Source organism: Grammomys surdaster, unplaced genomic scaffold (assembly GCF_004785775.1).
Source record: "Grammomys surdaster isolate TR1022 unplaced genomic scaffold, NIH_TR_1.0 126029, whole genome shotgun sequence".
Classification (NCBI taxonomy): domain Eukaryota; kingdom Metazoa; phylum Chordata; class Mammalia; order Rodentia; family Muridae; genus Grammomys; species Grammomys surdaster.
The window spans coordinates 6,317,767-6,331,623 of NW_021620842.1; the positions used below are offsets into that span (position 1 = coordinate 6,317,767).

Sequence of the window (13,857 nt, forward strand, 5' to 3'; positions counted from 1 at the left end):
ATATATATATATATATATATATATATATATATATATATATATATATAAACTCTCACTGAACATGGTGGCAAATACCATTAAACCCAGAAATTGGGAAGCAGAGCCATGCCTCCCAGTTTGAGTTTGAGAACCATGTGATATGCATAGTGAGTCTCAAGACAGCCAGGGCTGCCTAGACAGATCCTATTTTTAATAAAAGTAAAATAAAATAAAAAATTCTCTAGAAGTAGTGGGTAGCTCAGGACATGTTCATAAATAGAGCCCATAAATATTTCAAGAAAGGAAAAGAAAATAAATGAAGGATATAAGAAAGACAAACAAGGATGTTATGCATTCAACAAGGATTTTTCTCCCCAAATAGAAGAACAGATATATACATTAGAACATCTCCAGGCTCATTACTAATATAACAGAGCAGTGTCTGCATTTCCAAAAGAGCCAAGGTCATGGCAGTGAATTTTAAGTGATGCAACTGAAGACCCTACTGGTTGTTGCCTATCTATACTTAAGAATGGTCTGAAATATTTTTATTCCAGTGGACAGGGAGAAACCTTACAGCACCAGATTCTTGTCACCTTGGAACGTTGTTAATAAAACACCTTTTTATCATTTCTGATTTTCCCTTTTTGCTATTTCTAACCAGGTCTTCAGATAATCTTCCCGCAGTATCTGCAAGAGAAGTTTGTTCAGTCGGCCTTGAGTTACATCATGTGCAATGGCGAGGGAGAGTATGTGTGTCAGAACAGTCAGTGTCGCTGCCAGTGTGCTGAGGAGTTCCCACAGTGCAACTGCCCCATCACCGACATCCAGATCATGGAGTTTACGCTGGCTAACATGGCCAAGGCCTGGACTGAAGCTTATAAGGACCTGGAGAATTCAGGTACACAGACTACTACTGTGAATGCCTCTGGCCAAACCTAGAAAATGGTGTCATCTAACTTCAGTTAAGACTGATTTCAGGGGAACAGAATAAGGGGACTTGTCCACGTTCAGGAGTTCAGGATCAGGTGTAGTAGCCCTCAGAAGGCAGTCACACATTTAGTCTCCACAGGGTGAAACAGTGGCTATCATAAGACAATGTGCTTATATGATGTATCATCTCTGTTGGACTCATGACAATGTAGGGCTGAGAAGGCATCTATGCAGAGAGGAGAGTCAGAGGGTGTTATATTTATTCCTGAGTCTCCGTTTATGTGTGAATATGTATATAAATTATATATAAGTATGAATTAATCAATAAACACATATAAGTATATATAATGGTGTGTGTATATGTGTATCTATATATGATCTATAAGCACATGCATATGTACAGATGTATATATGTGTCTTATATGTGTATAGTAAAATAAAATTATGTGGATATGTGACTATCACAATAACTATCAAAACTCAAATTTACTTTTCTGATAATTTAGCTATTTCCTACATTTCCTGGTCCAGGATAATGAGTTACAGGGGAGAAAAATAAGTTATCCAAGGTCAAAAGGTGGTAAGGACTAAAGAGTTGGACCTTTGCCTACTTGAAGTTTTGAATTCTGTCAGAAATTAATTATGTAACCATGTAAAAGATGCAACTGATTATGAAGTTCCAAGTGTCTATGGTGAGGAGTAAGTTTGAGGAGCAGCTGGCACAATGATGCAGATGTGCAGGCTATGTGACCAACAAAGTGAACGGTGGCCATGCTAAACACAAGTGAAAGTCTCATTGTCCTGTGATTCAGAGACTCATTTCACAGGTTTCCTAGTAGAGATAAACCCAGTTTAGATCAGGGAATAGATGGAGAAATGTACAGAATGGTTTGCATATTTAGAAAGGGAGTTGACAAGCAAGATGCCAGTTGTCTCAGAGTTTAATAGAAAAACTGAGATGATGTCCAGGAGCATGACTTGAAGATGTATATTAGATAACATTTTGATTGTTGGTATCCTTTGGCTAGAACACTCAAGAAAGTCTGAAATCAAGACTTCAGGATTTAGACAGGATAAGTTTAAGAGTCCTTAAGAATTCCAAGAAGCCTCAACAAGACATAGTACACTTATAATATGTACTTTAAAATCTGTTAAGTGAATAAGCTCAACAATAGACCATTGCAGTTTGCAAAACAATTTTATATATCCTTCTGTTCCAATTACATGAAATCAAGTAGGATGTGTCTTTCCAGGAGGGAGTAGGACACCAAGACTCAGACTCTTCCCTGATGTTATGCTCTTTGTAAAGTATAGCATTGGTAATGGTGTCCATAGTTCCAAACCCAGTTCTCACAGCAGTTTTTTCAATGTATTAATTCTACTGAACACTGTAGGCATGTGCCCCTCCTCTGATAAATGAGTGATCATGTTTATGTTTTGAATATCTGAAGGCATTTAAGTATTTTGCCACAGAATCCTTTGACCAAACAAAATCTTATCTCAGAGCTACTGTGTATCACATACAAAAGCAGAGTTTCATAGGAGAGAATTTGAAATAGCTGGTTGCCCTGAACTTGAAACCCCAGCTTGACAACATACAGGATCCATCAGATATTCTGCTTCTCCAGGGTCATGCATCTTGGATGGAGCTACTGTGAACGTTTTATGAAGCTGTATCCATTAGTCTCTTTCAAATTCTTGGATCTGTAAAACAAAGCAATCATGATATATGGGTATTATTGTGATGCTTGGCTTCAAACAAACACAATAGATTTGACAGACTCCTTTTACAAAGAACTACTAATTACTAAAATTCCAAGGGAAATGCATGCTGTCTGTACCAGTAATAAGGAACTCTAGTTTAAAAAGAAGCCACTTTGAGTGGGTGAGTAAGAGGACAGAATGTGAGATGCTGCAGAATAAGAAATGTTAAATGATTTGTTTTGTTCTTTTTCCTTATAAGGTTTATATACATGGATCTGCTGCACAAATCCCTCTGAAACAATTTCTCAATTTAATATATATCTGCTTATTGAGACAAGTATCAATGTTATGAACTTGTACCTTTACATTCTATTTGTTCAAGTCCTTAGCCTTAATGTCTTAGCCCTGGGGGAAATGTATTATTGGCTTTTCATGATTTCTAAACTTGGATTAGATACTGTTATACCAATTTGACAGATGTATTAATGAGGGCCCCATATTCTTCAGTTGTCAATATGGTATTTGATTTTTTTTAAATTTGACTATCATCACAAAGTTTCTCAATGCCTGACTGAAAACACTCGTCTTTAGAACGTTTTTCTCCTCTCAGTATGCCAAGAGTCAAGGTTTATGTTTGTGTATTGAGAGGAAGTACAGTACGTTAAGTGAGAGCATGTGTCCTGGATCAAGGCTGCAGTTTCAATTGTATCACCTACTGGCCATTGACCCTATGGGAGTTAGCTACCTCCTTTGTTCCCAACCTCTGGAGAGAGATACTACACGTATGTGACTCCTAGGTTTGCTGTGAAGAGCATTCACTTGTTCCAGGTGCATAGGATTAGGTTGTAAAAGTGGTGAGAGAGCTATGCAAGCAGTCCTGTATAAATAAAATAAATGTATGCATAGATATGAAGTTTCCTTTGATTTTTAATAACATGAAATAAAATTCCTCAGCTCTAACTAGTGTATTTGGCTTTGTTTTGGTTTTTTTGTTTGTTTATTTATTCACTTTACAGCTTGATCGAAGACCCTACACTCCTCTCCTCACCATTCTACCCTTATATACCCACCCCGTTCCCATTTCCACTTCTCCTCAGAGAAGGGAATGACACCAGTTGCTACCCACTCACCCTGATACATCATGTCACAGCAGATCATGTCGTGCATCTTCTTGCATAGAGACTAGACAAGACAATCTATCTATGAGAAAGGGATCCATAGGCCCACGAAAGAATCATAGTCCATGCTCCAATTACATGGAGACTCTCATAAAGACCAAGCTACACATCTGCTATAAATGTATAGAGGACCTAGGGGACATCTCATGCATTGTCCATTTGGCTGATGGTTCAGTATCTGTGAGCCTCCTTGGTTTCAGGTTATCAGAGGTCTTCTTCTGGTGCCCTTGACACCTCTGGCTCTGTCATTCTTCCATAATACTTCGCAAGCTCAGGCTTTTTGTGCTGTGGGTCTCTAAACTGTTTCCATCAACTGCTAGAAGAAGCCTCTCAGAACACAGTTATACAAGGTACCTCTCTGGAAGCACTGCCAACTATTAGTAGTAGTATCAGGGGTTGACTCTCTCCCATGGGTTGGGTCTCAATTTTGGCCAGTCATTGGTTGTCCATTTCCTCAATCTCTGTTCTATCTGTATCCTTCCACTTCTTGTAGACTGTGCAAAATTGGTTTGAAGGTCTTGTGGGTGAGTTTGTGTTCCCCTCCCTCCACTGGAAGCCCTACTTGTCTACAGGAGGTGACCAATTCAGGCTCCATTTGCCCACTACTAAGGGTATCTCTTATGGTTACCACAAAAGACTCCCAGATGTCTCTTCCTCCCAGGACTGTGCCCCCACTGATTTCTGTTGTCTCTAACAGCCCTCCCCACTTCTCTACACCTGGTTTCCACTCTATTCCCCTTCCAACCCACCCCTACTCAGTTCTCTCCATCCATCTACTTCAGATTTCTCTTTCATTTCGCTTTCTGAGTGACAGTTGGATCATGAGTGTAGAGTTTCACTTCCTCAAGTTCTTCTTCAATCCTACAGGTTACCTCAAAGACAAAGATTCAGTTGGGTGCTAACATAGTTTTAACACCACTCTAGAGCTACTAGAGTCCTCTACTTCAAAGACAAAGAGGGCACATGGATTTTTTCATTTAGCAAGCAACAATATCTGACTAGAATTTATTAACACTATTTTCTTCATATTTATTTTCAGTTACAATTCTACCGTAATAGATTGATTTTCTACATAGATTGGCTAAAATGCTTTTCAATTTTTTTTTAAAATTAAGAATAGTAATTTGATTCAAAAGGCACTTTTAAATGTGAATGCAAAGGGCGTTTATTGAAACCTGACATTCTCATGCCCGAAGTTTGTAGAACTTTATCTTAAATATAGATGCCTCCTACAGGTTCCCTTCAATACAGGTACAGTGTTAGCAGCACAGCAGACTATGCTGTGTTTTACTGGCCTTGTTCAAATTGCAGGGTTGTTCATTGGCAGGTGGAGTTAAACATCAGAAAAGACTACAGGACTGGTGTGTCCTTTCCTGGGGAAGGCCTGTTTCTCCACCTCTTAGCATTCCTTAGTTGCCTATAGTTCTCTGTGTATGGTTCAGTCCTTGTGAGAGTTCTCAGGTCCACTTTTCTACATCCAGTGTTGTCCATGCTCAGTCCATGATAAGCAGTCTTATTGGTTAGACTCTATGGGTGTGGCTTCCACCATTTCTAGGAGGCATATTCTCAAAACACACTCCCTGATATTTTGGCTCTAAGGATCTTTATGGCAACTCTTCCTCAATGTTCCTGTAGCTTTATATGTAGAAGTGGTTGTGTATTTATATCCCATTGGACTGGACTTCAGAATTCTGTATTCTAATTAATTGTGGTAGGCTATAATGATCTCCTCCTGATACACAGACCAGTTCCCTTATGGATGAATATGGAATACAATTATATGTGAATATGTAGAGCTAAGAGCCTCTGGGAAGATAGAACATGTAACATTTGTCTTACTGCGTCTGGTTAACCTCACTCAACATGATTTTTTTCTCAGTATAGGTATATCCATTTACCGGCAAATATTATGATTTCATTTTTCTTCATAGCAGAATAGTATTCTACAGTGTATATGTACCACATTTTCTTTATCTTGTTTGGTGACTGAGGGACATTTATGTTGTTTCCATTTTCAAGCTGTTATGAAAATAGCAGAAAATACTAAATAGGAAAAAGTAAGAACCAAATCTTAAAACAGGACTTCAGATGATGGCTGTCGTGCTTACCCCTTCTCTCCTGATTCTTGTCTCTTGTCAGATGAGTTTAAGTCATTTATGAAGCGTCTCCCAAGCAACCACTTCCTGACCATTGGCAGCATCCACCAGCACTGGGGCAATGACTGGGACCTGCAGAGCCGTTACAAACTTCTGCAGAGTGCTACTGAGGCTCAGAGACAGAAAATTCAGCGTACAGCTCGCAAGCTCTTTGGCCTCAGTGTGCGCTGCCGCCACAATCCCAACCACCAGCTGCCTAGGGAGAGGTAAGTGCTCTTACTATTCCCCTTCTACAATGTCTTATAACCCATTGCTCAGTGTCAGCTAGCACAGTCTCCTAAAACAGAGGGATGTATGCTTCATGTAGCATGTTTAGGACTCTTTAAGCAAGACAGTCCATGATCTTGACTGCATTTGGTTCTCACAACTTTAAAATTCCATATGCTTTCTAAGTATACCATTGTTCTCTATCTATGTATTCTCCATCTACAGTTTAACTAACCTCAGATCGAAATGATCAAAATAAAATTTATGTTTCTATTGCACATGCTTAGATTTTTCTCTAGTCATTTTTCTAAGCCACATGATATAAGTATATTAAATATATGGAGGATTACAAGCATCCTGAAGATGACTTAAAGTACAGAGGATGATGTGCATGCGTAATTTAAAAACACTAACTTCACTTAATTTAAAAGATTTGCACAGCCTCTGATTTGGGCATCTGTGTGGAACCTGATATCAGTTTCCCAATAATGACAAAGAAAATTGAGCCATGAAGGTCAGCTTTGCATGGTTTGTACCATTTCTGATCTTCCTTAGTGATAATGACCTCTAACACTTTTACCAGCAGCTACTTGGCAACCTTCGGTTTACTTAAAACTGCAGTGTCTCTACAGTTTTAAAGGTACTTGGTTAAGAAGAATTTGTATCTCTTATCAATGGTAAAGGAACAGGGCTAACTAATCACTCAATTGAGGTAGTTGAGGACCTTTTTTTGGAGCCTAAAATGAAGTGAAACAAATGAGCACCAACTAGTGAAAGTTTTAAGGAGGATTATACAGGACAATCCCCTCTGTGTATGACCCTATCTAAAGATCAAGTACCCATGTAAGTTCACAGTTGCATCCTTTGCCTAGTCTGGTTCTAGCTTCACCCTGCCTTCTACCATTTTCCCTGACTTCCAGTGGGAAATACAGGAATGAATAGACAAGGTCTACCTTTTCAAGGAAGAAGCCAGTATTCAATCTCGGTTGGTCAAATTCTATTATTCCAGGCAGTTTATGATCTATCTGGAGCTGAGAAGTTTTTATAGCATTGTATCCAGGGTTTCTATAAGGCTGTCACAGGACAGCAATAAAGCAGTTTGGGAGCAGGGTGGAGTAAATCCAGGTGAGTAGATGGAATCACACTTGCTATCCTGATTCAGCCAGAACAGTTCTGTTATCATTCATTTTGTATTGGGGGTAGGATCTTGCCTTTTATTTTATTCAGAGAAAAAATACAATTTTTTAACGAATGAGACAAGTTTGGGTCTAGTAGTATAGCTTAGTGATTAAGAGTACTTTTTACCCAATCCTGAGGACTACCATTTTCATTGTGTACCCACTGAGCAAGCTAAGCATCAAGAACACATATATAACCTTAACTCTAATCAAAGAGGCAGGAATGCTGTAACTTGGTGGCCATCATCATATCTGAAAAAATACAAGCCTCAAGATTAGGGAGAGGATCTGCCTCAAAGAAATACATAAAAAATGAGAGAAGAGGGAACTCTCTTTAGCCTTTGAATGTATACACAAGTATGTACATTTTCATATACAAATGGACACATGTACACACACACACACACACAAGTACATTTTTAAAAAAATCATGTCAAATTTACCATACCTTATCTCTCTTAGGCACAGTGTGTGTGTGTGTGTGTGTGTGTGTGTGTGTGTGTGTGTGCACATGCGCGCACGCGCATGTGTGTCTTCATGTATGCATTTTCCTTTTGTGAAGTCCAGGAAACTGAATTTCAGAGAAGTGAAGTCACTACTTCAACACTGCTACAGTTAATCAGAGGTTTTCAAATGAAGTTGACTTTGTACCCAAGGAAAATGTGTATATGTACAAAGACATTTTTAATTGATGCATGGAATAATATTATACAAGACATTCTCTTAAAGAATTATCTGACTCTAAACGTCACGGAGAATGAGACTTGGCCAATCTGTTGTAAAGCAAAAATCAAAATGGCATTTAAATCTATAAATCCAAATCTCTCCTCTGAAATGTCTGGTGTGCTAGAACACACGACAAGAATTAAAAATCATTTTATTTCTCTAGATAGTTTAAGCTGTGTATGCTAATTTGAAACTTTCTCCTCTTATATTTCTACACCAATAGCTAATGATGTTTCCTCAGTGAAGTCTTACCTGATAGTATACAAAATGTTCCTTTGTCCATTTTCTTACTTACATAAAACCATGTTTCTTAATGCACTATCTCTCTTTCCTGTACTGTGACTTGTATCCTTACACACTAGTGCTGTTCATCTTTCCTTGCTTCAGACCTTCCAATTCTGTGTCAGCTGCATTCTCTCTCATTTGTAATAACCATTTTGAGAGGGAAATCGATCTTTTTTTCTGTCAGTTGCTGACGGTGTTGCTGTACTGCTGAACCACAGACTTGGAAAGGGGTCTGTTCACAAATTGACTTCCCTGTTGCATGCGGCAAATGCCCAAGCAGCCACCATAAGGGAGTCTCTGAAGTAGAACCACTAGATTTATCAGGCCTGTGGCAGGCGACCAGCCTCAGGCACTGTTTGTGGCTCATAAGTAAGTGAATATAGAGTCCACACGGCTATGAAAGATGATTCTCAGAGCAGGAGTGAGGAAAGGTTCCTATGTGAATCAGAAAATAAAATTTACCTCAGGTGGGTATTTTGTAAAGGTTATTTCAGCTAAGTCCTACAGACTAGGCAACTTAAACAGCAGACATTTGTTTGGTTACAATTCTAGTAGCTTCAAGTTTAACACAGGCTTTGGTAGGGTTTTTTTTTTTTCTTCTTCTGAGGACTCTATGGTTTGTCTCCTGTGTCCTGTGCCATGGATTTCATTCACCCAAGTTTTTCTGTGGCCTCATCTTCTCTGTTTTAAAACTAGTCATACTGTATTCGCATTCATCCCTAATGAGCTCTTTTCCACCTAACAATGGTGTCTGAATACAGTTATGTTTAGCTGTACTGGGAGATCAAGTCTTCAACGTTTGCATTTGCAGGGGAAGTTAGATAACCCAACCCATAACACTGAAAAGCAGTGGCTTTCAACTTTTCTAATGCTGAAACCTTTTAACATAGTTCCTGATGTAGTGGTGACCGCCACTCATAAAATTAATTTGTTGCTACTTCATAACTATAATTCTGCTACTGTTATGAGTCATAATGCAAATATCTAAAATGCAAGATATTTCATATGTGATCCCCAAATGGGGTCATGAGCCACAAGTTGAAACCACTGCTCTAAAAGATTTCTGGCACATCTTTAGATGAAGAAACTGTGAGTTCCAAGACTGGCCAAACAGAAGTAAAGCTGGACAAAAGGACCAGTATTTAGCCATTATAAGACTGCACATGCATCTATAACATTTCTTGGTGTCACTTCAGAAATTCCAATAAAGTCGCTGGGGAATTACACTAAATTGGAGAAGAAATCTCCCGGGCATAAACCATCACTGGCACACTGGGTCTAGAGAAGAGACAGAAAGCTGTCAGATGTGCATGAGAAAGATAGAGAAAGGGCCAAAATGGTAGATTGTGGGATTCTGACAGTCTGGGAACCTGAACGTGAATGGTGAATTTGACTATGCCTTAGTATTAGTGGGGCTGTGTCGTCTTGGATAAGTGACTTCCTAGTCCCAAGCTCAGGTGTTCACCACTATGCCTAACCCTTTCCTTCTCCTTGTGGAACTTGACAGGTGTGGACAGCTAGAAATACCATACTGCTACTTGAACCTTTAAATACAGAGCTATGGGTGTTGGCTTGCCCTCCTGAAAAAGAGAAAAGGTACCTTCATCCCAACATTCCCTCCACTCTCTCTAGGAGAGTGTCTGGAATCTGCAATTGGCAAGTCACTAAGTTATGTTCATATACAGAGGAATGAATGCAATATTGCTGAGGGTGGGAGCATACAAAATGAGGCTCTGAAGCCTTCCCAAGGGAGCTGAACTTCCTTGGCCTAGCTGTGGGCTGCTTCCTGACATCTGAATCAGAGGCTTTAATGAGCATTTCTCAGACTAGCAGGGCACCTCTCTGCCAAAGAGCCGTGTCAGACAGAGGTGATAGCAGTGAGAACCCTGAGCCACCTCTGGCTGAGCAAGTTTATGTTTGCAAATGAACTGATTGCTCAGCTTCAATTTGTCTGCTTGTTGAACTCCATAGGAGCTGAGTGCTCTGAGCAGGTGCTGTTATTGCAACAGGTGACACTGCCATTTTTTACTTGTCTCGAAGAAGGGTAGCATTGAGGCAGAATGGGAGAAGGGGAGAGAAAAGGTCATCTACTGTATACAGGAGGAGTCAGGTCTTTCTCCCGTTTCTCAGTCATCAAGCTTTATGTAAGTACCTGCACCTCATTTGTGACACTGGATAATGATAATTGCCTTCAGGTTAATTATAAGGATGGGGATGTTTTAAAATTTAAAGACCTAGTGAAATATTTGACTCTTGTCCAAAGTGGCTGGGCATTCATCATGTATCTTCTATATGCCTGATATTCTGTTGTCTTACATGAACTCATTGTTTTATCACATCATAGTTTCATGAAACAGGTACTGTTACTATTCTTATTTCATAAATAAAGCCACTGAGGCAAAGGAAGGTTAAGGATGTGACAAATAATTACCAGGCATTATTGATATTTTAAACAAGCTGGTAAATGCGAGGTCTACTCTGGATGTTTAGAACTTTACTTGATAAAAGTTTATTATCAGACTATTAGGCAGAAGACTTATCTTGGTTATCTATTTATGGAAAAAATCTTACCTTAAAACTCTCAAAACCATGCACTGTACCCTCTCATGATTGTACAAGTTGAATTGGTAAACCTGGAAGAACCTCAAATCGGCTGACACCAGTGTCCTTGGGTGACTTTCCTCAGTGGACCTCCAAAGTATCTCCCTCCCAGAGTTGGCAGTTGATGCTTGTTGTCAGCTGGAGGCTCAGCTGGGGCTGTCAAATAGAATGCTTACCCATGTCCTCTGCATGTCATTTGGTCTTTTTGCAGCATGGCAGCTGGACTATGAAAAGAGGACATCCTGAGAACAAATGAAATCCTAATATTTCTTCAAACTTACCTTTGACAGTTAGAAAGTATCACTTCCATTTTATAATGTTGCATTGAGTATCATGAGGATCTTTTGAATGCGAGATAAGTCAGAGAAAACTTCCCTGCCAGTCCCTTTTATATTTGAAATGCCCTATTTCTGTAGTAGGATCTGGTACAAGGGCCATTTCACAGGTAGTGTATGAAAAATCCACAACAGCATACCCACAACATTAAAGAAGATCTCAAACATCACAGGAACCACATAAATATTTGGTTCAGTGGTGCCCAGCAGTCATAGCTTGGAATTAGTAAGGTTGCATCCCTTCCTCTTCACTAAGCGCTGTGTCTTGAAGGGAGATGAGTCTTACTCATTTTTGGCATTTCTATAGCCTTGAAAAGAACAAGCATGACTAATCTGAAAATGTCTAAGCCAAGAGTGTTTTTATTTTTTATTAGGAAATTTTTGTTCTTGCAGTTTTATACGTGCACATTATTTCTACTTCCCCTGGTTATCTATTTTGCTTTTTCTATTCACCTTCACCCCTTTACCTATTCAGTAGTTTTGGCTTAATTTAGTTTCCTATGGAATTTAAGTGGAATCTTCTGTGTGATCCTGAGTTTGGAATTAACCATTAGAGTCTAGGGTTCACTAGTACATTTATAGCTAATAACCTTGTTTCTTCCACTCCCAAAATCTGTTGGTTGCCAAGAGACCAGATATAAGTGATATGGCTGCAAGAGTTCCTTGCCCCTTTAAGGCTGACTCTTAGAAGGATGTAATTTCTGTGGACTCTACAGTATGTATGCACAGCTCTTGTGATTCATGGTTGTCATGGTTTTTTTTATCTTGTTTAGAAGATGTTATTTTACCCCCTATTTACAATTCTATAATTTTGCATTTTGTTCTGTCCCCCTTTCTGAAATGATGCTTACAGTGGTGATGTAAATTTCTTGTTTAGGACTAAACCCTCAGCCCTAGTTTATTATTAGCATCTTGTGCAACCATGGATCCCTGCAAGATATGTCTCTGTTTCTGGCTGACAATACCCTTTGTCTATAGGCATAAACATAAATATTTATGGAATATTTGATGATATGACAATTGAGATAATAAATCCTCTTACATGCTCCTAAATTGTGTGTTTTAGACCAAGCTTGCATTATTAGACATAGGTACTTCTTATAGAGTAAACCCTCAAATCAAAAAGAAAGTAATTAGTTATCTCCATAACAATGATGCCACCATTACATCAATACACCTATTTTTCTAGCTCATTTCTCTTTAAGTTCAGATAATTTGCAACTGGGTTACAGGGTAATTACCCCAGAGCCCCCTGCATAGTACCATGGGATTATGTAGTATAAAAAAACACTGACCTTGAGTCTAAACGGAGGTCAAAGTAACTATACTAGATAGGGGAAATAAGATTAATAGTAATGACCACAATAATATCAATGATAGCAGTAATGTGTAACAAGAACTCCTAATTATTTAATGAGAAAGCAATAGTGTTGCAGATAATAGAACTCGTTATGTGCTCAGACTTTTGAATCATACTCCTTAGGTTCAAATCCCAACTCTATTGCCAGATACTGATTCTGGCACGAGGTACTAACCTTGAGTTTTTAATTTGAGTTTTTTTTTTCGTTTGTATGTTTTGTAAAATGAAGCTAATGTTACATACACCATAAGAGTATTTAGTGAATTGTGGGTTTTTATCCACATGAAAGACTAACAATGAACTTGATAAGGAAAATTCTCAATAAAAATAACATTGATGTTTTACCTATTAATTTCTTATAAGACCATCATTACTCAATACTACAGAGTGCTGGTAGTAATGTCATGACATATCTTGCATGTTATTCTCCTATCTCTAGAGAGTAGGTGCTGTTTATCCATTTTATGGACAAAAAGAACTGACAAGCCAAGAGATATAATTAATATATCCTAGAATATACCACTGCTGAACAGAAGGTGTAAAATTGTTTTGCTGGATACTTAAATTGGCTGAATAGAAAAGTTCCTTGTGGGGCTGGAGAGATGCCTCAGAGGTTAAGAACACTGACTGCTCTTCTAGACCTCTTGAGTTCAATTCCCAGCAACCACATGGTGGCTCACAACCATCTGTAATGGGATCTGATGTCCTCTCTGGTATGTCTGAAGACAGCAACAATGTATTCACATACAAAAATAAATAAATCTTAAAAAAATAAACTCCTTGTGCAGATAAGGAAAATCCCACATTATTTAAGAAATGTGTTGTGCAAACTGAGATCTGTGTTGTGGTGGGATACCCAGGATTCAGTGTGGAGATATGAAAATCAGGGTTAGATTTTCATGATTAGAGGTGTGGTAGACAAGAATTAAGGTTTAATACGTACTAGTCGTATGATTGAGACTTAAAAGATGGTCTCTGTAATGAGGGCTATGGTGATTTTCCTGTTGGAGGGCTTTGAATCAATCTCTGAATCCCAAGCAAGAACTGAGAAGATATTCTTTACAGTGAATAGTCTTGGCTCAATTCAGAATAATGGACCGAATATTTCATGAGTAGTTACCATTCTCATGGTTTTGAAGTGCTAAGATAAACAACATATGTGTTTGTGTGTGTGTGTGTGTGTGTGTGTGTGTGTGTGTGTGTGTGTGTGTGTGT

The 13,857-nt window shown here is 38.7% G+C and overlaps 1 protein-coding gene across 1 annotated transcript in view; it reads left to right on the forward strand.

Annotated features, from left to right (window-relative positions):
* Brinp1 (BMP/retinoic acid inducible neural specific 1) overlaps positions 1–13,857 on the forward strand; it is a 189,997-nt gene that overhangs the window by 151,859 nt on the left and 24,281 nt on the right. The window contains exons 6-7 of the mRNA XM_028754642.1: positions 644–880; positions 5,934–6,156. Coding sequence (XP_028610475.1) covers positions 644–880; positions 5,934–6,156 — 460 coding nt within the window. The remainder of the gene's footprint in view (positions 1–643; positions 881–5,933; positions 6,157–13,857) is intronic.